The sequence below is a fragment of the Chelonoidis abingdonii genome, chromosome 2 (assembly GCF_003597395.2).
Source record: "Chelonoidis abingdonii isolate Lonesome George chromosome 2, CheloAbing_2.0, whole genome shotgun sequence".
Taxonomy (NCBI): Eukaryota; Metazoa; Chordata; order Testudines; family Testudinidae; genus Chelonoidis; species Chelonoidis abingdonii.
The window spans coordinates 122,860,040-122,876,107 of record NC_133770.1 but is presented as its reverse complement, the minus strand read 5'-3'; the positions used below and the strand labels follow the sequence as shown (position 1 = coordinate 122,876,107).

General features: G+C 38.5%; 1 protein-coding gene across 3 annotated transcripts in view; it reads left to right on the top strand.

Annotated features, from left to right (window-relative positions):
• Positions 1-16,068, top strand: part of EXOC3 (exocyst complex component 3) — a 40,018-nt gene that overhangs the window by 17,436 nt on the left and 6,514 nt on the right. For all 3 annotated transcript variants that reach the window (XM_032770814.2, XM_032770815.2, XM_032770817.2), the window contains exons 5-11: positions 3,128-3,245; positions 6,257-6,382; positions 8,622-8,722; positions 9,220-9,330; positions 11,032-11,182; positions 12,619-12,741; positions 14,521-14,682. In XM_032770814.2, the coding sequence (XP_032626705.1) occupies positions 3,128-3,245; positions 6,257-6,382; positions 8,622-8,722; positions 9,220-9,330; positions 11,032-11,182; positions 12,619-12,741; positions 14,521-14,682 (892 nt within the window). The remainder of the gene's footprint in view (positions 1-3,127; positions 3,246-6,256; positions 6,383-8,621; positions 8,723-9,219; positions 9,331-11,031; positions 11,183-12,618; positions 12,742-14,520; positions 14,683-16,068) is intronic.

Below are 16,068 nucleotides of genomic sequence, written 5' to 3'. Positions count from 1 at the left end.
TATAAGTTAGTCACATGCCCTTGTGTAAACTGATGACTCATAGGAGCAGCCATTACCTTTACTCTGGATAAAGCTTCCACAGGAAGGCTCACTGGGCAGGAACAAGCTTTTTCTATGGCCTATTGTGTTCTTTAATTGGGCCATCAACTTGAATAGTTCATTCACAATGTGCTGGCCAGACTGGATATAAATTACCTTGTGGGTGTTACCCCAGGAGCAAACACATTTGCAAAACCAGTACATAATCAATATTCATAACTTTGTATGCAAGTATCATCTCTGTATCTAAACAGGATAATCATATCTGATTGTGACTTTTCCATTGGTACCGTACATGACGTAATTTGTAAAATATTTGTTGCAGTTGTCTAACAGTGGCAATATTAATGATCTAAATGGTCATGTTTCAATCATATAGCGTCATAGAAACATCTGGGCAGCAGCCTACATGCTCAGGAAGATGTCACTGCGTAGTTTACATTTGGAATGTTGTTTTAGTAGCACCCAAAGATTTCAGTTGGGACTGGATAATGCTCACAAGCAGAAAAGAGACAATTCCTGCCCTGACAGGATGCTTTTCTGCAGAAATTGATGGCCTAAGCGCTTGGCATGGAAAAAGTAGGGTTTTTAGCTGTATTGTTAAGATGTGTCTACACTAGGGATGTGAATAATGTTTAAAAAAAGTAAACGTTTAAACTATTAAAATATTACTGGTAAAACGTTTAACTGTTAGGCTCTGGTGCTGCCCTTGCGCGCCCAGGGTCCCAGCTGCCAGCCACTGGGACCTGTGATGGGAGGAGCCAGGGGCCAAGATCCATGGGGACAGGAGACGGGATCCTGGGAGTGGGGTGGGAGCTGAGTCCCGCAGCAGAGTTTAAATGTTAACCAGAATACCTTACCAATAAGACTGATGCTTATCGGTTAACATTTTACATCCCTAGTCTACATTACAACCTCTACAGTGGCACAGCTGCAGTGCTTCAGCTACACTGCTGTAGTGTAGACACTTAGGCCTGGTCTACACTGGGGGTCGGGAGGATCCATCTAAGTTACACAACTTCAGCTATGACATACTCAGACCTACTCACTGCTGCTCCCCTGTCGACTCTGCCTGCGCCTCTCACAGCGGTGGAGTACAGAAGTCGACGAGAGAGCGCTGAGGGGTAGATTTATTGCATCTAGTCTAGATGCGATAAATCGACCCCCACTGGATCGATCACTGCCTGCCGATACGGCGCGTAGTGTAGACATACCCTTAATACAGTGAAAGAAAGGGTTTTTCTGTCACATTAATCTATTGCCCCCTTGAGAGGTGGTAGCTAGATTGATGCAAGAATTGACCTAGCATGTCTACACCAGAATTTAGGTCAGCTTAATTATGTCTCTCAGAGGTGTGAATTTTGCACAACCCCAAGTGACATGGCTTGGCTGGCCTAAGTTTTAGGTGTAAACCAGGCCTAAGACATATCTAGGAGCTACTGTAAGTGATAGTGGTGCTTGGGTAGTTGGCACTCTTCCCTCTAAGTTAATATTGAGCCAATTCCCTAGAATGGCTATGAAGCCTTCTGTTTCTTGAAGTGCCATGTTTTTGGACGAAACCTAAAATTAAAGTCCTGGTCACAAGCATGTTTCTTAAGAGCAGGGATAGAATATATGTATCCTGGCCTATCTCCATGTATAGTAATTACACTTTGCCCATGTAAATTAGTCACTACAGTTTCAATTGCATAAAGAAGTTTTTCACTTCCTTTCTCTGAGCTGTTGCAGAGTGCTGTTGGAGCACAAGTGTTTCACCTAGAGATGGCTGCATTTCAGTAGTGAGCAAAGTGATCTCTAGAGTTCCAGTATATCACTTCAAATTTGTAAATGATCTTGATGATGTCATGCTCTGTAAAATAGATACTGTTAATGAAGAAAGGCTCCTCCTGGCTCAGTGTTGGATATATGTGAACTAGAAGACCAGTGAGGTGGAACTGGAAACAGGAGGATTGGTGGCTATCTTCAGAAAAGTGAAGTAGAAATAATAAAAAATTGATTTTAAGATATATATCTATATATATCTATAATATAATATAAAAACTCTCATTTATGTTTGCATTTTAGGAATTTTTATTTCCTTAATTTTTATGAAATAACTTCTTCATTTACAAGTTACAAAACACTGTAAAAAGTTTTTCCAAATATTGGAACCATTTCATAATTGTAATGAAACAATTGACAGTTTGTGCTTTGCTTGGATAACTTCAATTTGGGGTTTGGAACTGAAGGGCTGTTGCTGCTTTGGTAGGGTGGTGGCTTTAGTCATGTACACACAAACAGATTTGTCTTCTTGCTTTAATATCTTTAGAGTAATATTTTAAATTCAGATGAGTTTGTTTTGTTTTTGCCCTTGCTAAATTGCAACAACGTTAGGGTTGCCCTACTTTCTTCCTCCTACAAAAAAGGTGACCTCTTCTTCATGGTTACAGCATATAGTACCACTATTGTACTGAACATTTGAGCTATAGTTCTAGTTCTGTAACAGTGTGTATATATACTGCCTCCTCTTTTATATTTATTGTATACTTTTAAAGAACTATGGCTGCTTAAAAGAAACTATAGGATGATCGGTACTGTTGACTGGGGATATGTTGATCATTAATGACTCCCCTTTCTGATGATAGGCTTCTGTACTTAAAGCTCTGATTACGTTTAATTGTTTACACTAATATCCCCCCTAAATTTTAGAATGTATATGTTCTGCCTACAGTGTCTGTGTCAGAAGGCAATAGTCAGCACAATTTGTTTTTCTATGTATAAAGTTGTTAATGAGCAATCACTCAAAGTTCTAGATAAAAAATAATTTAGAAATGGATATAGGGATAAAATTTCTGTATGAAAGATATATGTACATAAATGAATTAGTACCTTAAGTATTTTCGGTTAGCCAAATAGTAGTTCTAGTTTTGAGGTTTCTTTGTACTTTCAGTTAATTTATTTTCTGGATTTATTTTCTGGATTAAGTATTTTCAGAGACTTGTAAATAATGAAAAAATCATCTATTGAAGTCGTATAGAAATTTGCAACTTTTCTGATAACTTTTTTTTTTTCTCCATTTGCAATTTATGGTTTTATTTTTTCATTTCAGTACAGAGATGATGGGAAATTCCGAACTGGCCCCAGAAGTGGATGTAAATTCTTTAAATCCTTTAATTTCACAAAATGTGGTAGACCAGCTTCTTAGCAAGTACATGTCGACGCTTACTGTAAGTAACAATAAACTTCTGGACTCCTTCAAATAAAAATAAGACACTTTGTGTTTGTACCTAAATTCTTAAAATGCTGTTTCATCAGAGGAAAAACTTGTGACTTTTTCCTAAACTTTAATTGGGTATAATTAATTTTGTGAACTTCATGTACATGACAGTTTGGCTTTGAACAGTTAATCAAATGATTTCATGGCTACATTTCAATAAAACACAAAGGATTTTTGCTTCATAGAAGTTATTAGCCACGAGAAGTGGCCACTATAGTGTTTTATAATTTAGCAACTCCTAAATTCACATAAATGGTTAGATTACACATAGAGGGCTGTCAGTTAATTGCAGATAATACATGCAATTAACACAAAACAAATTAGATTTTTTAAAATAGTTGCAATTAATCGCAGTTTTAATCACACTGTTAATAATAGAATACCAGTTTAAATTGGTATTCTCAATATTTTTGGATGTTTTTCTACATTTTCAAATACATTGATTTCAATTACAACACAGAATACAAAGTGTAAAGTGCTCACTTTATTATTTTTTATTACAAATATTTGCACTGTAGAAAAAGATAAACAAAACAAATAGTATTTTTCAGTTCACCTCATACAAGTCCACTCAGTCCTACTTCTTGTTCAACCAATCACTAACACTAACGAGTTTGTTTAAATTTATGGAGATAATGCTGCCCACTTCTTACTTACAATATCACCTGAAAGTGAGAACAGCCATTCACATGGCACTGTTGTAGCCGGCGTTGCAAGGTACTTATGTGCCACATAAGCTTACCAGTCGCATGTCCCTTCATGCTTTGACTTGTAGGCTCTAAAGTATTATGGTTTTGAGTGCAGTTACGTTAAAAAAGAAATTCTACATTTGTTGCACTTTCATGATAAAGAGATTGCACTGCAATTATTTGAGGTGAATGAAAAATACTATTTCTTTTGTTTATCTTTTTTACAGTGCAAATCTTTGTAATAAAAATAATATAAAGTGAGCACTGTACACTTGTATTCTGTGTTGTAATTGAAATCAATATATTTGAAAATGTAGAAAAATATCTGAAAATATTTATAATTTAAATTGGTTATCTATTGTTTAACGGTGCAATTAAAACTGCAATTAATCGTGACTATTTTTAATCTATCGATTAATTGTGATTTTTTTTGTTTGTTTGACAGCCCTAATTATATAACGTTATAGACCACAAAATTCTGGTACAGTAACTACTGTATATACTTGTTCATTAGCCTGTTCTTTTATAAGCTGACCCACCAAGATGGATAAGTAAAAATAGCAAGAACTGTATGACTCTTTCATAAGCCAACCCTGTATTTCAGGGGTTGGAAAACTTTGGCTCCCAACCTGTCAGGGTAAGCCACTGGCGGGTCGGGACTTTTTTTTGGTTTTTTGTTGTTTTGTTGGTGGTTTTTTGTTTTTTTTTACTTGGAGCATCTGCAGGCATGGAGCTGCTCAGCTTCCTGGGGTCACGGTTTGCCATTCCCAGCCAATGGGAACTGAGGGGCTCCATGCCTTCAGGCGCTCCAGGTAAACAAAACGACAATGTATTAGATATTCAATTAAATAATTACATAGAGCAGTGGTCGGCAATCTTTGGCACACGGCTCACCAGGGAAGCACCCTGTCGGGCCGGGCCAGTTTCTTTACCAGCTGCATCCACAGGTTCGGCCGATCGTGGCTCCCACTGGGTGCAGTTCACCACTCCAGGCCAATGGGGGTAGCAGGAAGTGGCAGCCATCACATCCCTTGGTCCACGCCAATTCCAGCAGCCCCCATTGGCTTGGAGCAGTGAACCGCAGCCAATGGGAGCCGTGATTGGCTGAACCTGCGGACACAGCAGGTAAAGAAACCGACCTGGCCCGCCAGGGTGCTTACCCTGGCAAGCCGCATGCCAAAGGTTGCTGATCCCTGCCATAGAGTTTTAAATCATCAAATTTTGGTGTAGGCCCGTTTGTAAGCCGACCCCCACTTTTTGATGAATCATTTTTTTACAAAAAATATTTCGCTTATGAACGAGTATATACGGTATATCAAAACTTGGCATACAGTCTTTTCAACTCTTTCTCCAAACACCCTGATCTTCTTGCATGTCTGTCAGCTTGACTCTTGTATGCAGTGTAGTTATAGCCATGTTGCTCCCAGGATATTAGAGAGACAAGGCAAGTGAGTTAATCTTTTATTGGGCCAGGAAACTGAGCCAGTAAAAGATGTACCTCATCTGCCTTGTCTCTCAGCATGACTCTTGAACAGACATGATAGAAAAAGCCTTTTAATGAACAGATGGTTTCCATGATACCTCAGAACTATCCAAGGTCTACCTATTTTGCTTATCCACCTTCCACCATGAAGCGTGGCACAAAGCTAGGAAATGTTTTGCTGTCTTTCAGGATGGGCATGTTAACAGCCAAAATATCTGCCTTGGGTCCAAGTGGCTGCCACTTGAAAAATATTTGGGTGTAGAACAGGTTAAAAAAATAGTTTATGGGGAATTTTGAAAATTTTTCATGGGATTGAAAATGGACCAATTTTCCATTTTTGATGACAGCTTGAGATCTTTACTGAAATTGTGTTTGAAATAGTAATTGAAGGCTTTTCTTTACAAAAACATACACCTTCAGGAAATGAAAATGTCCTGTAATTGTTTTGAACATGATTTTGACAAATTTCAATTTAAAAAAGTTTCATTTTTTGTGAAAAACTTCAAAAAAGGTGACTGATCTTTACAAAAGCTTCGTTTTGGGGAAAAAAAGGCCATTGTCAAAATAAATTTTTGCGTGTGAAATTTTGATCACTCCTATTTAGATGACAGTGATGGTTATAACAGTAGCCATGAGAGTGAGTGGAAATTGATTTTCCTTCTTCGTTAAAATACCTTTAATTATGAAAAGGGATATTTGTCTGAAGGTCATGGTGGGTTTTTTCCTATTTTGATTCCAAGTAATTTTATCTTTGCTTCTTCCTGTTTCTTTTTAATCTATTTACTGCAGTCCAACATCATTGGTTGGCTACGAAAAGCATTGGAGACAGATAAAAAAGACTGGATAAAAGAAACTGAGCCAGAAGCAGATCAAGATGGGTACTATCAGACTACACTTGCAGCTATTGTTTTTCAGGTATGAATTAATTAAAAAAAAAATCTGAAAAATAAAATAGAAAAATGGGGCAGGGAGAAAAGCAGGAAAACCAGGAAGCTCTTGAAATGCAGATTCTTTGTACCAATACAGATTGAATTGGTTTCATTTTCTCATTATGAGATGCTTATCTAGAAGAGTGGCAGCCTCTTGAGCTAGAAGAGTGAACGTTAAGGGTATTTGTAACACTTTCATAGTTCTCTCATAAGATATCTAAGAATATATCCAGAAACATCAGTGAATCGTTCATGATTTTCTTCTTTTTTCTGTCATACTGATAGTATTTTGCATGCTACCTACCTCCTGTTCTGTACAGCATCATTACAGGAAGGGAAGGAATGTTTAAAAACCGACTGAAGCTTCATTTCTTACCTATAGACAATACTGAGTAGGAACAGCCATCTTTCCTACTTTTGCCTTGAATTTTTGTTAGATTGAAACACCTGAGGAATGTTATGTAAGGGTAAGAATGAAATGGAATGTTGAAGAGATTGTGCCTGGGTTCACCCAGGCACATTCTTGCATTCTACAAATTTTAAAGATTACCTAAAGAGAGGTAAATGGGGTTGTGGCTTTTCTGTACGTGTGTGTGTGGTTCCTTTTTTTAAAGGTCAGGACATGTTTCCATTTTCTTCCCTTTGCTCCCTCCAAAGAAAAAAGTTGCTGTGTTGTTGTTTTTTCTGTTTGTGTGGGTTGTGTTGTTTTTGTTTCGTTTTTTACATTAGAAAGTCAGATTTTGTCAATTGTGGAAGAGTACAGCTGACTGGCAAACTCGTAGGTTCATGACATCAGTAACACGAAGGATGTGAAACCTGAATGAAAAGGGAAATTATTCTTATTCAGACAGTTTAAAACTGTTCATATGGGCGTTTTTTGTTGGGATTTTTATGCTAACACTTGTTTAACTAAGAGCCTGTTTATATTAGAGAAATTTGCACTGAAGTAACTACCGATATATCTACTTCTGTTTGAACTCCTAATGTGGATTCTCTACACTGATGCAAAACTACCCATGTAACTTAACTTCAGGAAGCTACTGGAGTAATCATACTGGTACAGTGCATCAGGATTAGAGGTTTACACCAGGATAGCTATACTAATTCAAATTTCCTAATGTAGATAGGCCCTAAAACGCTTGGGAGAAAAGCTCTCTCTGTGAAGGATCCAAAAACCTCACCATTTAAATGCTACTTCAGTTAAGAGCTCCCACACATCTTCATGTGAATCATGAAAGAAGTCCTTCAGCAAAAATAGGGAAGATAGGTCTTAATGTTCCTGATATTTCTAAGATTAAAAAAGTAGAACAACCTCCCCTTTTTGTGTGTGGGGGAGCCTTTCAAACATTCTTTATAAATCATAAAAAGTAAAGTCCCAAACCATTGTTAATTTTGCAACTTACATTTAAAAGTAGTAGACAAATATCTTAAGGGAGAGTTTCTTTTCCCAGTCTCTCACATGTTCCCCGCCTTGTCTCCATGACCTCATCTACACTAAGGTTTTCATCAAATTAATCCACACTTGTACTAGCATCAGTTCTGGTTATGGTTTCTGAACAAGGCTAGATGACAAATAGTTAAAATGCTGGTGACTGATCTACACTAGCACAACAACCATTGACCACATGAGTGGAGTAGCTCCACTACTAATGCAACAATGAAAGACTTTCAGAAACTTGCCAGCATAAAGGTAGCTTGTATATCCTCTCACGTTCTCATTTATTTCCCTTCTTTGTTTCATCTGTATGTCTTCTCCTATTCCCTTCCCATTCATCCCCACAATTTTAGAGCACCTTCATCTTGTGCCCAATTGTGAGCATTCTTCTGATGCCAAGTTATCTCTTGCATATGTAGGAATAGGTAGAAATGCTGAAGGAGCTGACTTAAAGACATTGGTCCACTATGAAGAGCAAACCAGCACTGATTTGGAGATGGGGGGAATCCAGAGTGATGCTTCCTTACATGAAAAATATCTGACTGCCTCTCGGTACCGTTTTTTAAAAATCAGACGTGTGGATGCCTGGCAAGAAGTTACCTATTAAATTCATGGCAGTTGCTATTCTTTTGATTAGTAGGAGAGAGTGTATGGATTTAATTTAAAAAAATGTGGGGGATCTCACAGCAGTTTAACTCTCCAAATAGCATTTTGTAGGGAATCCTGCCATGTTTGTGTCGCTATTCCAGCTATTGGTCTATCTTTATAACTAAGCTATTTCTCATTTTAGATGTTTGAGCAGAATCTTCAGGTGGCTGCTCAGATAAGTGAAGATTTGAAAATGAAGGTACTGCTTCTCTGTCTTCAACAAATGAATTCATTCTTGACAAGGTAAAAAAAAAAAGGGGGAGGGTGGTGGTACTCTGAAGTCTCTTAGTCCTCTCTCTCTCTCTGTCCCCTACTCCTACCTTTGCTTTCTTGTAAATGCTTCCCTATTGCCTGGTCCCTGTCCTCTCCCAGATATGCCACCTGGTCCTTTTTCCACTGGACATGGTACCTTGCTGCCTTTTTTCCTTCTCCGCTCCCTCAGGAAATTTTGTTCTGTTGGTGACTGGCAGCTCCAGTCTCACTAGTGGTCAGTTCTTGAAATCAGCTCCTGACTCTATATCTTCTGCGGTAAAGCGATGGTTCCAAATAGAGGCAGCTAGGCAAGCACATCCTTCTTGTACTCAGCTGATTTTTAAAGTCTTGCAATGGAAATCCTAGAGACCTGTGACTAATCAGCTTTCCACAAAACACCTGTGAATGTTCTTCAGGCTATCAGTGGGCATTTGGCTTAGAATTGTGTAGCTTTTCATCTGTTTAATAGCTCTTCGGGTTTTCTACAGGTACAAAGAAGAAGCCCAATTATATAAAGAGGAGCACCTAAAAAATCGTCAGCATCCTCAGTGCTATGTTCAATATATGATTGCCATAATCAACAACTGTCAGACCTTTAAGTAAGTTTGGACATTTACACAGTATTGTAAAAAAATAAATATTTATTTATCTCAATTTATAATGCATATATAATTGAGGGCCCCTTTTGGAGAATGCCCGTCCAGCTGTTCCTTCTTTTTTATACCAAGGGGGTTTCAGCTCAAGGGTCTCAACTGACTGCAGAGGGAAAAAGGCAGGTCCCAATCCATTTAAGGTGACACTGAAATTGGCCACTGAGTAAAAGCAGCTCAGGCTAATCATCTGTCCACCACTTAAAGTAAAACCACCAATTAAGACTTTGCAGAGCTTTGGAAAGAAAAATACCGTTTTTTGCCTCTCTCAGAGCAATGGCATGAGAATTTAAAGAAATCTTTATCAATTCACTTTAGCCCATGGCTTCTGCCATGGGCATTCTAGCCGTTTTGCCTTATGCTTGATATGTCATAACTCATCCGTAAACCACTGTGACCTATGTAGGCAAAGCTGGAAAAATGGGTGTGTAGAGAACACTGTAATGATTGGGGATTCCTTTTTTAATTATAAAATCTTACCAAATGCTTAATAGGTTGATCTGGAAGAGGACCAATATAATCCCTCATGTTCTTATGGTGGTACTGTGGATTCATTACATTTTGAAGACAATCAAATCATATCCCTTGTTCTGACAGGACAGGGGTGCCCCAGTCTCAAAATGTAGAAGATAATGGTCATGAGGAGGGCCTCATTTCCAACTTTCTAACCTCCAATTTTGGCCCAAATATTATATCAAAAGTGTGATCAACTATGTGAATGGAGCCAGTAACCATCTGTAATGCGCCTATGGTGGTCAGTGCCATAAAAACCTGAGATGATTCTAAGAATTCTTCGTGAATTTTTTCGGTCACTGAGCATTATCAGCCTCGCTTCTTCCAAGATTGCTATAGTGAAGAATTTTATTAGATCACACAGGGATTTTTAAGTACAAGAGGGAAGTTATAACTTAACTCCAGCCTGGGACTTCCATCAACAATTAAAGATGAATACCGTTTATTCAGTTCAGTTTTGGGATAGGAGACCTTCAACTTTTCAGAGTGGATGCAAAAAGAATTATATTCCCTCCCTATCAATCCCCCTTTTGTTCATGCTGTACTAAATGCCAGCCTAGTACCAACTGTTCCCAAATGAGTCCAGCTATAATGAGATTTCAGTAATATACACAGAAGAAGAGCCCTCCTCCTTGATTAAATCATGAAGAGTTCACATTTTAACCACCAATCTTGCATTTAACAGCGTACATCTAAGACTGGAATCAATTCTGACATCCCAGCTTCTTCAGACCTGACTGTAGGCTAAAATAATGCAAAAGAGATTGAATATCTAAACATTGGTGCCAATACCATATTTTTTTCTTGCCTGGTATCTCACCTGCCCATTACTTCAGAGATCGAAGGACTCTAACCCTCACATCCATTCCTTTGGCCCTCCAGACCTCTATAGCTGTAGAAAAGTAGTCACACATGCATAGTGGCACCCTAAGGTAGTCATTAAAGGGATGTAGGTGAGTGCTGGAATAAAGACCTACAGGGCAGGCTACAAAGGCCATTCATCCTCCCAAACAGACACCACCCAATGTGTCATTCATGCATAAACACCCCTCACAAACACAATGTAATAACAATAACAGTGTGTGCTAGTACATACATGTCAGACTGGATGCTGAAAAATGTTTTTGTTTATTGCAGAGAATCTATAATCAGTTTGAAAAGGAAATATTTGAAAAATGAAATGGAAGAGGGAATGTCAAGCAGCCATGCAAACATGGATGTAATTTTAGACACCATTGCCAAAGAAGGATGCTCTAGCCTGCTAGATGAAGTCTTCATGGATTTAGAGGTTGGAACTTTTTTTCCTCCAAAAAGAGCCTTTTTTATTATGAAATTCAGGAATAAGGACATTAATTAAGAAGCTATCTTGGCTGCTAGTTAGGTGGGGTTTGTATTGCATAATAGCAATATGTCAACAAACTTGCAAATGCAGGGTAATGGAATATGTAGTATGTTGTGTAAAAATAAACGTGTGTACACTTCACACAAATAATTTGAGCAGGCAGTGTGTGTCTAGCATATACTAAGTATATTGTGCTGATGTAGCATTTGAGTATCCAAAGTTGTAGGGAAAACAAAGGCTAATGTATTGCATTATTGGGGAAATAACTTAAGATCACATTCGAGAGCGTATCGAGCACATGTTGAAGGGGGAAGAGTAGGCACAACCTTAACAGTGGCATTTCCCAACTTTTTGGTTCTGAAACATGAAACTTTAACATGATTTTTTGTATGGCATTTCCCTTGGAATGTAGGGGGGGAGGTTAAAGAAAAAAGTGGGGGAGCATAAAAAGGAGTCAACTCCTCTAGGGCTTAGTAGCTCTGTTGCTTTGCAACAAACTAGCAATAGCACTTCTGAATTCCATATTCTGTATGTGTTTGACCGCAAGCCATATCCATGGAAGGTTCATAGAAAACTTTTTTCTTATGAACTTTAGGAGCTGTTCAGCTCCAGTTACTTATTTATCATGAAGTATACGGGAATTAGAAACACAATCTTCCCACTTTAGCGATTGTCCTTAGAATTCCCCAGACCTGCCCCTTGCCTCGACGACTTAACTCCCTGTGCAAACACTCACATTGTTCATATAAGATATAAAAACACAATATTTTATAAAGAATTATTCTTAGAGAGGGAAATGAGGAATTAAGACTTAAGAGGCAAATAAAGTAAGTGGGTAGAGGTAGTGGGGAGAGAATCAGACATTTAGGCCACCAGTTTTGGTGTGGACTTGTGGAGTCCTGGTACTAGCCAATCAGAGGAGGAATTTGTAGTAGCCAATCATAGCTCATTCAGGAGAGGACAGATAATATTTCAGTATAAGAACAATTACAACTGTTATATAAGTACCTTTTATCTTGGGTTGATAAACATTTTGTTCTTTTCACCTCTGAGTTTACTTAGGACAGGATATAATTGTTACCTTATCCATAGTAAACACCCTTAAACTGTCAATGAATTAAGACAAAGCAAACACTAGAGTCAATAGTTGGCTGCTTACTTTAGTTTTTTTATGCTGCTAATGCAATACTGTCCTTTTTTTCTACCAGTCTGATCTATTTGCATATGTAGTTACTTATTTCATATGAAAGACTTACAAATGGTGTACATTGTGGAATCAGCTTTACCTGTTGTTGTTCTGAACTTCATTTTAAGATCTGTTGGAAATGAGGGGATAGGCACCCTTCAGAAATTTTTCTGATTAGTTTTTGTTGTTTTTTCAGCCGCATCTCAATGAGCTGATGACAAAGAAGTGGCTGACTGGATCTAATGCTGTGGACACAATCTGTGTCACTGTAGAAGATTATTTCAATGATTTTGCAAGAATAAAAAAACCCTATAAAAAGGTATTTTGCCTAACATATTTCTCAGATAATATGCTCTGAGTATCGAGTCAGATTAATTTGTTGAACATTTTATTAATTTATGTAATCCAGAAAAAATAACATTACTTATTAGTAAAAACAAACCTATCACAAAAAATCCTAATTTTCTTATGTCTCCTTTGTTCACTCAGATTCCTATTAACTCTTCCTAAGGAAGATTAGGGCTAAAGGATTGTGCCCATAAAGTTCACAAGAGTTTAGTATAGCACTATTTCCTCAGGACTGTTTATATATAGATTTTGGTCTTGACACTAACGCTGTACTTCTGCAATACATTCGTGGAACTGCATGTTCTGTAAATTCCAGAACCAATATAAAGCAATCAGCCTAGTTGAGGCCATAAACCTTATGCTAAAAGTAGAATTGTTAGAGGCATAATGTCCAAACTCATCTCCTTTATTTTCTGTCTGCCAGTGGATCTTTGAACTGCCACTGTACAGTAGATCAAACCTACTTTTTATCTTTTACTTTTTAATATATTGTGCTTGAGCATTTCCCTTTAATCAGTTTAATTTTAATTCAGTTTTGTGTCGTTAAAATAATTTTTACAAAGTTTTCCTCCCTGCTTTCTAAATTATCAACATAAAATGGCTGAAGCTGACATGGAGATCAGGGTTTAGGAAAGTTTGCTGAACATAAAATATGATGCATTCTCTAATCATTTGGAATGATTGGAATAAGGACCCTCTCCCAAAATTAAATGTAGCCTATGCCTCCCTTACTTTTCAGGCTCAAGAGACCAGAAGAGACTGGTCAGAGTCCTTCTGATAAAGGACTTTTAGCCCTGTTGAAGTCAATTTGGCATCTTCACCTTCCATACTTACGGGTTTGGAGGTCTAATATTTAATCATAGTACCACTTCTTAAATTTAAAAAAAATTTCAGAAGAAAAAGATACATCATTCCTGGAATTAGTCCTAACCCATGGATCAGCTTGCCTTACAAGGATACTTATATGACCTTGAAGCAAAAATGTTTTGCACGGAGAAGAGCTCTGTCTACTTCAGAGCTTGGCATTGGCTTTTCAACCCACAGTCTGTACCACCTTCTCATTTTAAGGGATTTGGGCCAACAGATCTTTTGGCAACCAGCAGACCCTTACTTTCATCTGCTCCCTTAGGACCACCATCTGCCTTTTCATCATTGAAGATGCAGTGTAGTCTACCTCCTTGTCACCAATAGCCTGGAGGACACTGAGTTTATCCATGTGTGGGGACCTTTGGTAAATGTTTAGGAGGGAACAAGTAGTGTCTATGTCAAGCTTCCCTTAAGTCTTTCACAGACATCATTTATCTACACCGTTTCTTGGGAGTTTCTGAGCTCGTGTACAGTCCAGATCCATCATCAAAAACAATCTTATCTCTGCTTCCTCAGTCTTACCAGTATCTGTCCCTTCCTTCAGCATAGGGGACCTGATTCTTATCTCTGCTACTCCGGTGTAAATTTAGAGTAACTCTGTGCATCTCAGTAGCATTACTTTGCATTTACATATGGGTGTCTGAAACCAGATTTTGACCCAAAGATTCTGCAGCTTTTCATAAGGTTCCCCACCAGCAAAAGCAGCTTTTTTGGAACTTACAAGAACCTTTTACTGCTGCTGCAGGCACTTGTCAGGGAAAGCTACCTTTGGGCCAGTTATGAGTGCAGAAGAGCATTTTTAAAGCCTGATTATAACTCTTTCCAGAAGTGATAGGTAATTTTTTTAATTAACTGGTACAACTCCAATATTTCTCTTCCTCAGAAAATGACTGTTGAGGCCCATCGTAGAGTGGTTGTGGAGTACATCAAGGCTATTATGTTAAAACGTATATCTTTCAAGAATGCAGAAGAGAGAAAAGAAGGTGCAGAAAGAATGATCAAAGAAGCAGACCAGTTCAGGTTTCTGTTTAAAAAATTAGCAGCTGTAAGTATTTATACCCTCCAATAGTGCCATTAACCTGACTGTTGTTAAAAGATCAGATATGTACATTTGACTGTTCCTAAAGATGTGTAGACATTTAATTCTGGGGTAAAACATTGTATGCAAGGTATTCAAACTTGTTAATTGGTCTGAAGAGACTTTTTTCTATTTTCTGTTTTCTGTTTTAAGTTTTCTGGGATATTATTGCATCCTTTCTGGAATTCTGAGTATGAATTTAGGCTGTAATGTTGGACTCTTGAATTCAGTTGTGCAGAAGTTTAATATACAAGATGGCTGCAGTATTATGTGGTGTTGGGACCCATTTCTATTGGTGAAAAATACAAGCTTCCAAGCTTACACAGAGCTCTTCCTCAGGTCTGGGAAAGATACTCAAGAGTGTTACAGCTGAATACCAGGTGGGACAGATGAGTTAACATATAATGCAAGAGACCATTCAAGGTGAAGTAGGCAGTTAATACCTGTACAGTCATAGGACAAGAAGGATTAGTGGGTTACAGATTATTGTAATGAGCCATAAATCCAGTGTCTCCCATTAAGTCCCTAATTTTTGGTATCTAGAATTTGTGAATTTCAGGTCCCAAACTCATCTTTGAAGGTTTTTGTGCAGGTTTCCTTTGAGGACAAGGACTGAGAGGTCAGATATGGAGTGATTGTTTTACGAAAAGTGTTCACCAACGAGTGATAGGGTGTTTCTGTTATTAATCACTTTTCTCTGCGAGTACATTTGAGAGTGGCTACATCTACACTACGGGATAAATTCGAATTAGCTTAAACCGGTTTTATAAAACAGATATTATAAAGTCGATTGTGCGCATCCACACTAGGCACAGTAATTCGGTGGTGTGCATCCATGGTCCGAGGCTAGCGTCGATTTCTGGAGCAGTGCACTGTGGGTAGCTATTCCGTAGCTATCCCAGAGTTCCCGCAGTCACCCCCGCCTCTTGGAATTCTGGGTTGAGAGCCCAGTGCCTGATGGGGCAAAAATCATTGTCGGGGGTGGTTCTGGGTACAGCCTCACCCCTCCCTTTGTGAAAGCAGCAGACAACCATTTCGCGCCTTTTTTCCTGGGTGAACTGAGCAAACGCCATAACACAGCAAGCATGGACCCTGCTGAGATCAGTAACGCAATCGTGGACGTTGTAAACAGCTCGCACATTCTCGTTCAGTCTATGGTGAACCATGAACTGCAAAGGCAGACAAGGAGGAGGCAGCTATGGCAGCACGGCGACGAGAGCGATGAGGACATGGACACTGAATTCTCCCTAACCGCGGGCCCCTGCGTTTTGGAGCTACTGCTGGTAATGGGGCAGGTTCTACCCATTGAACGCCGATTTTGGGCCCGGGAAACAAGCACAGACTGGTGGGACC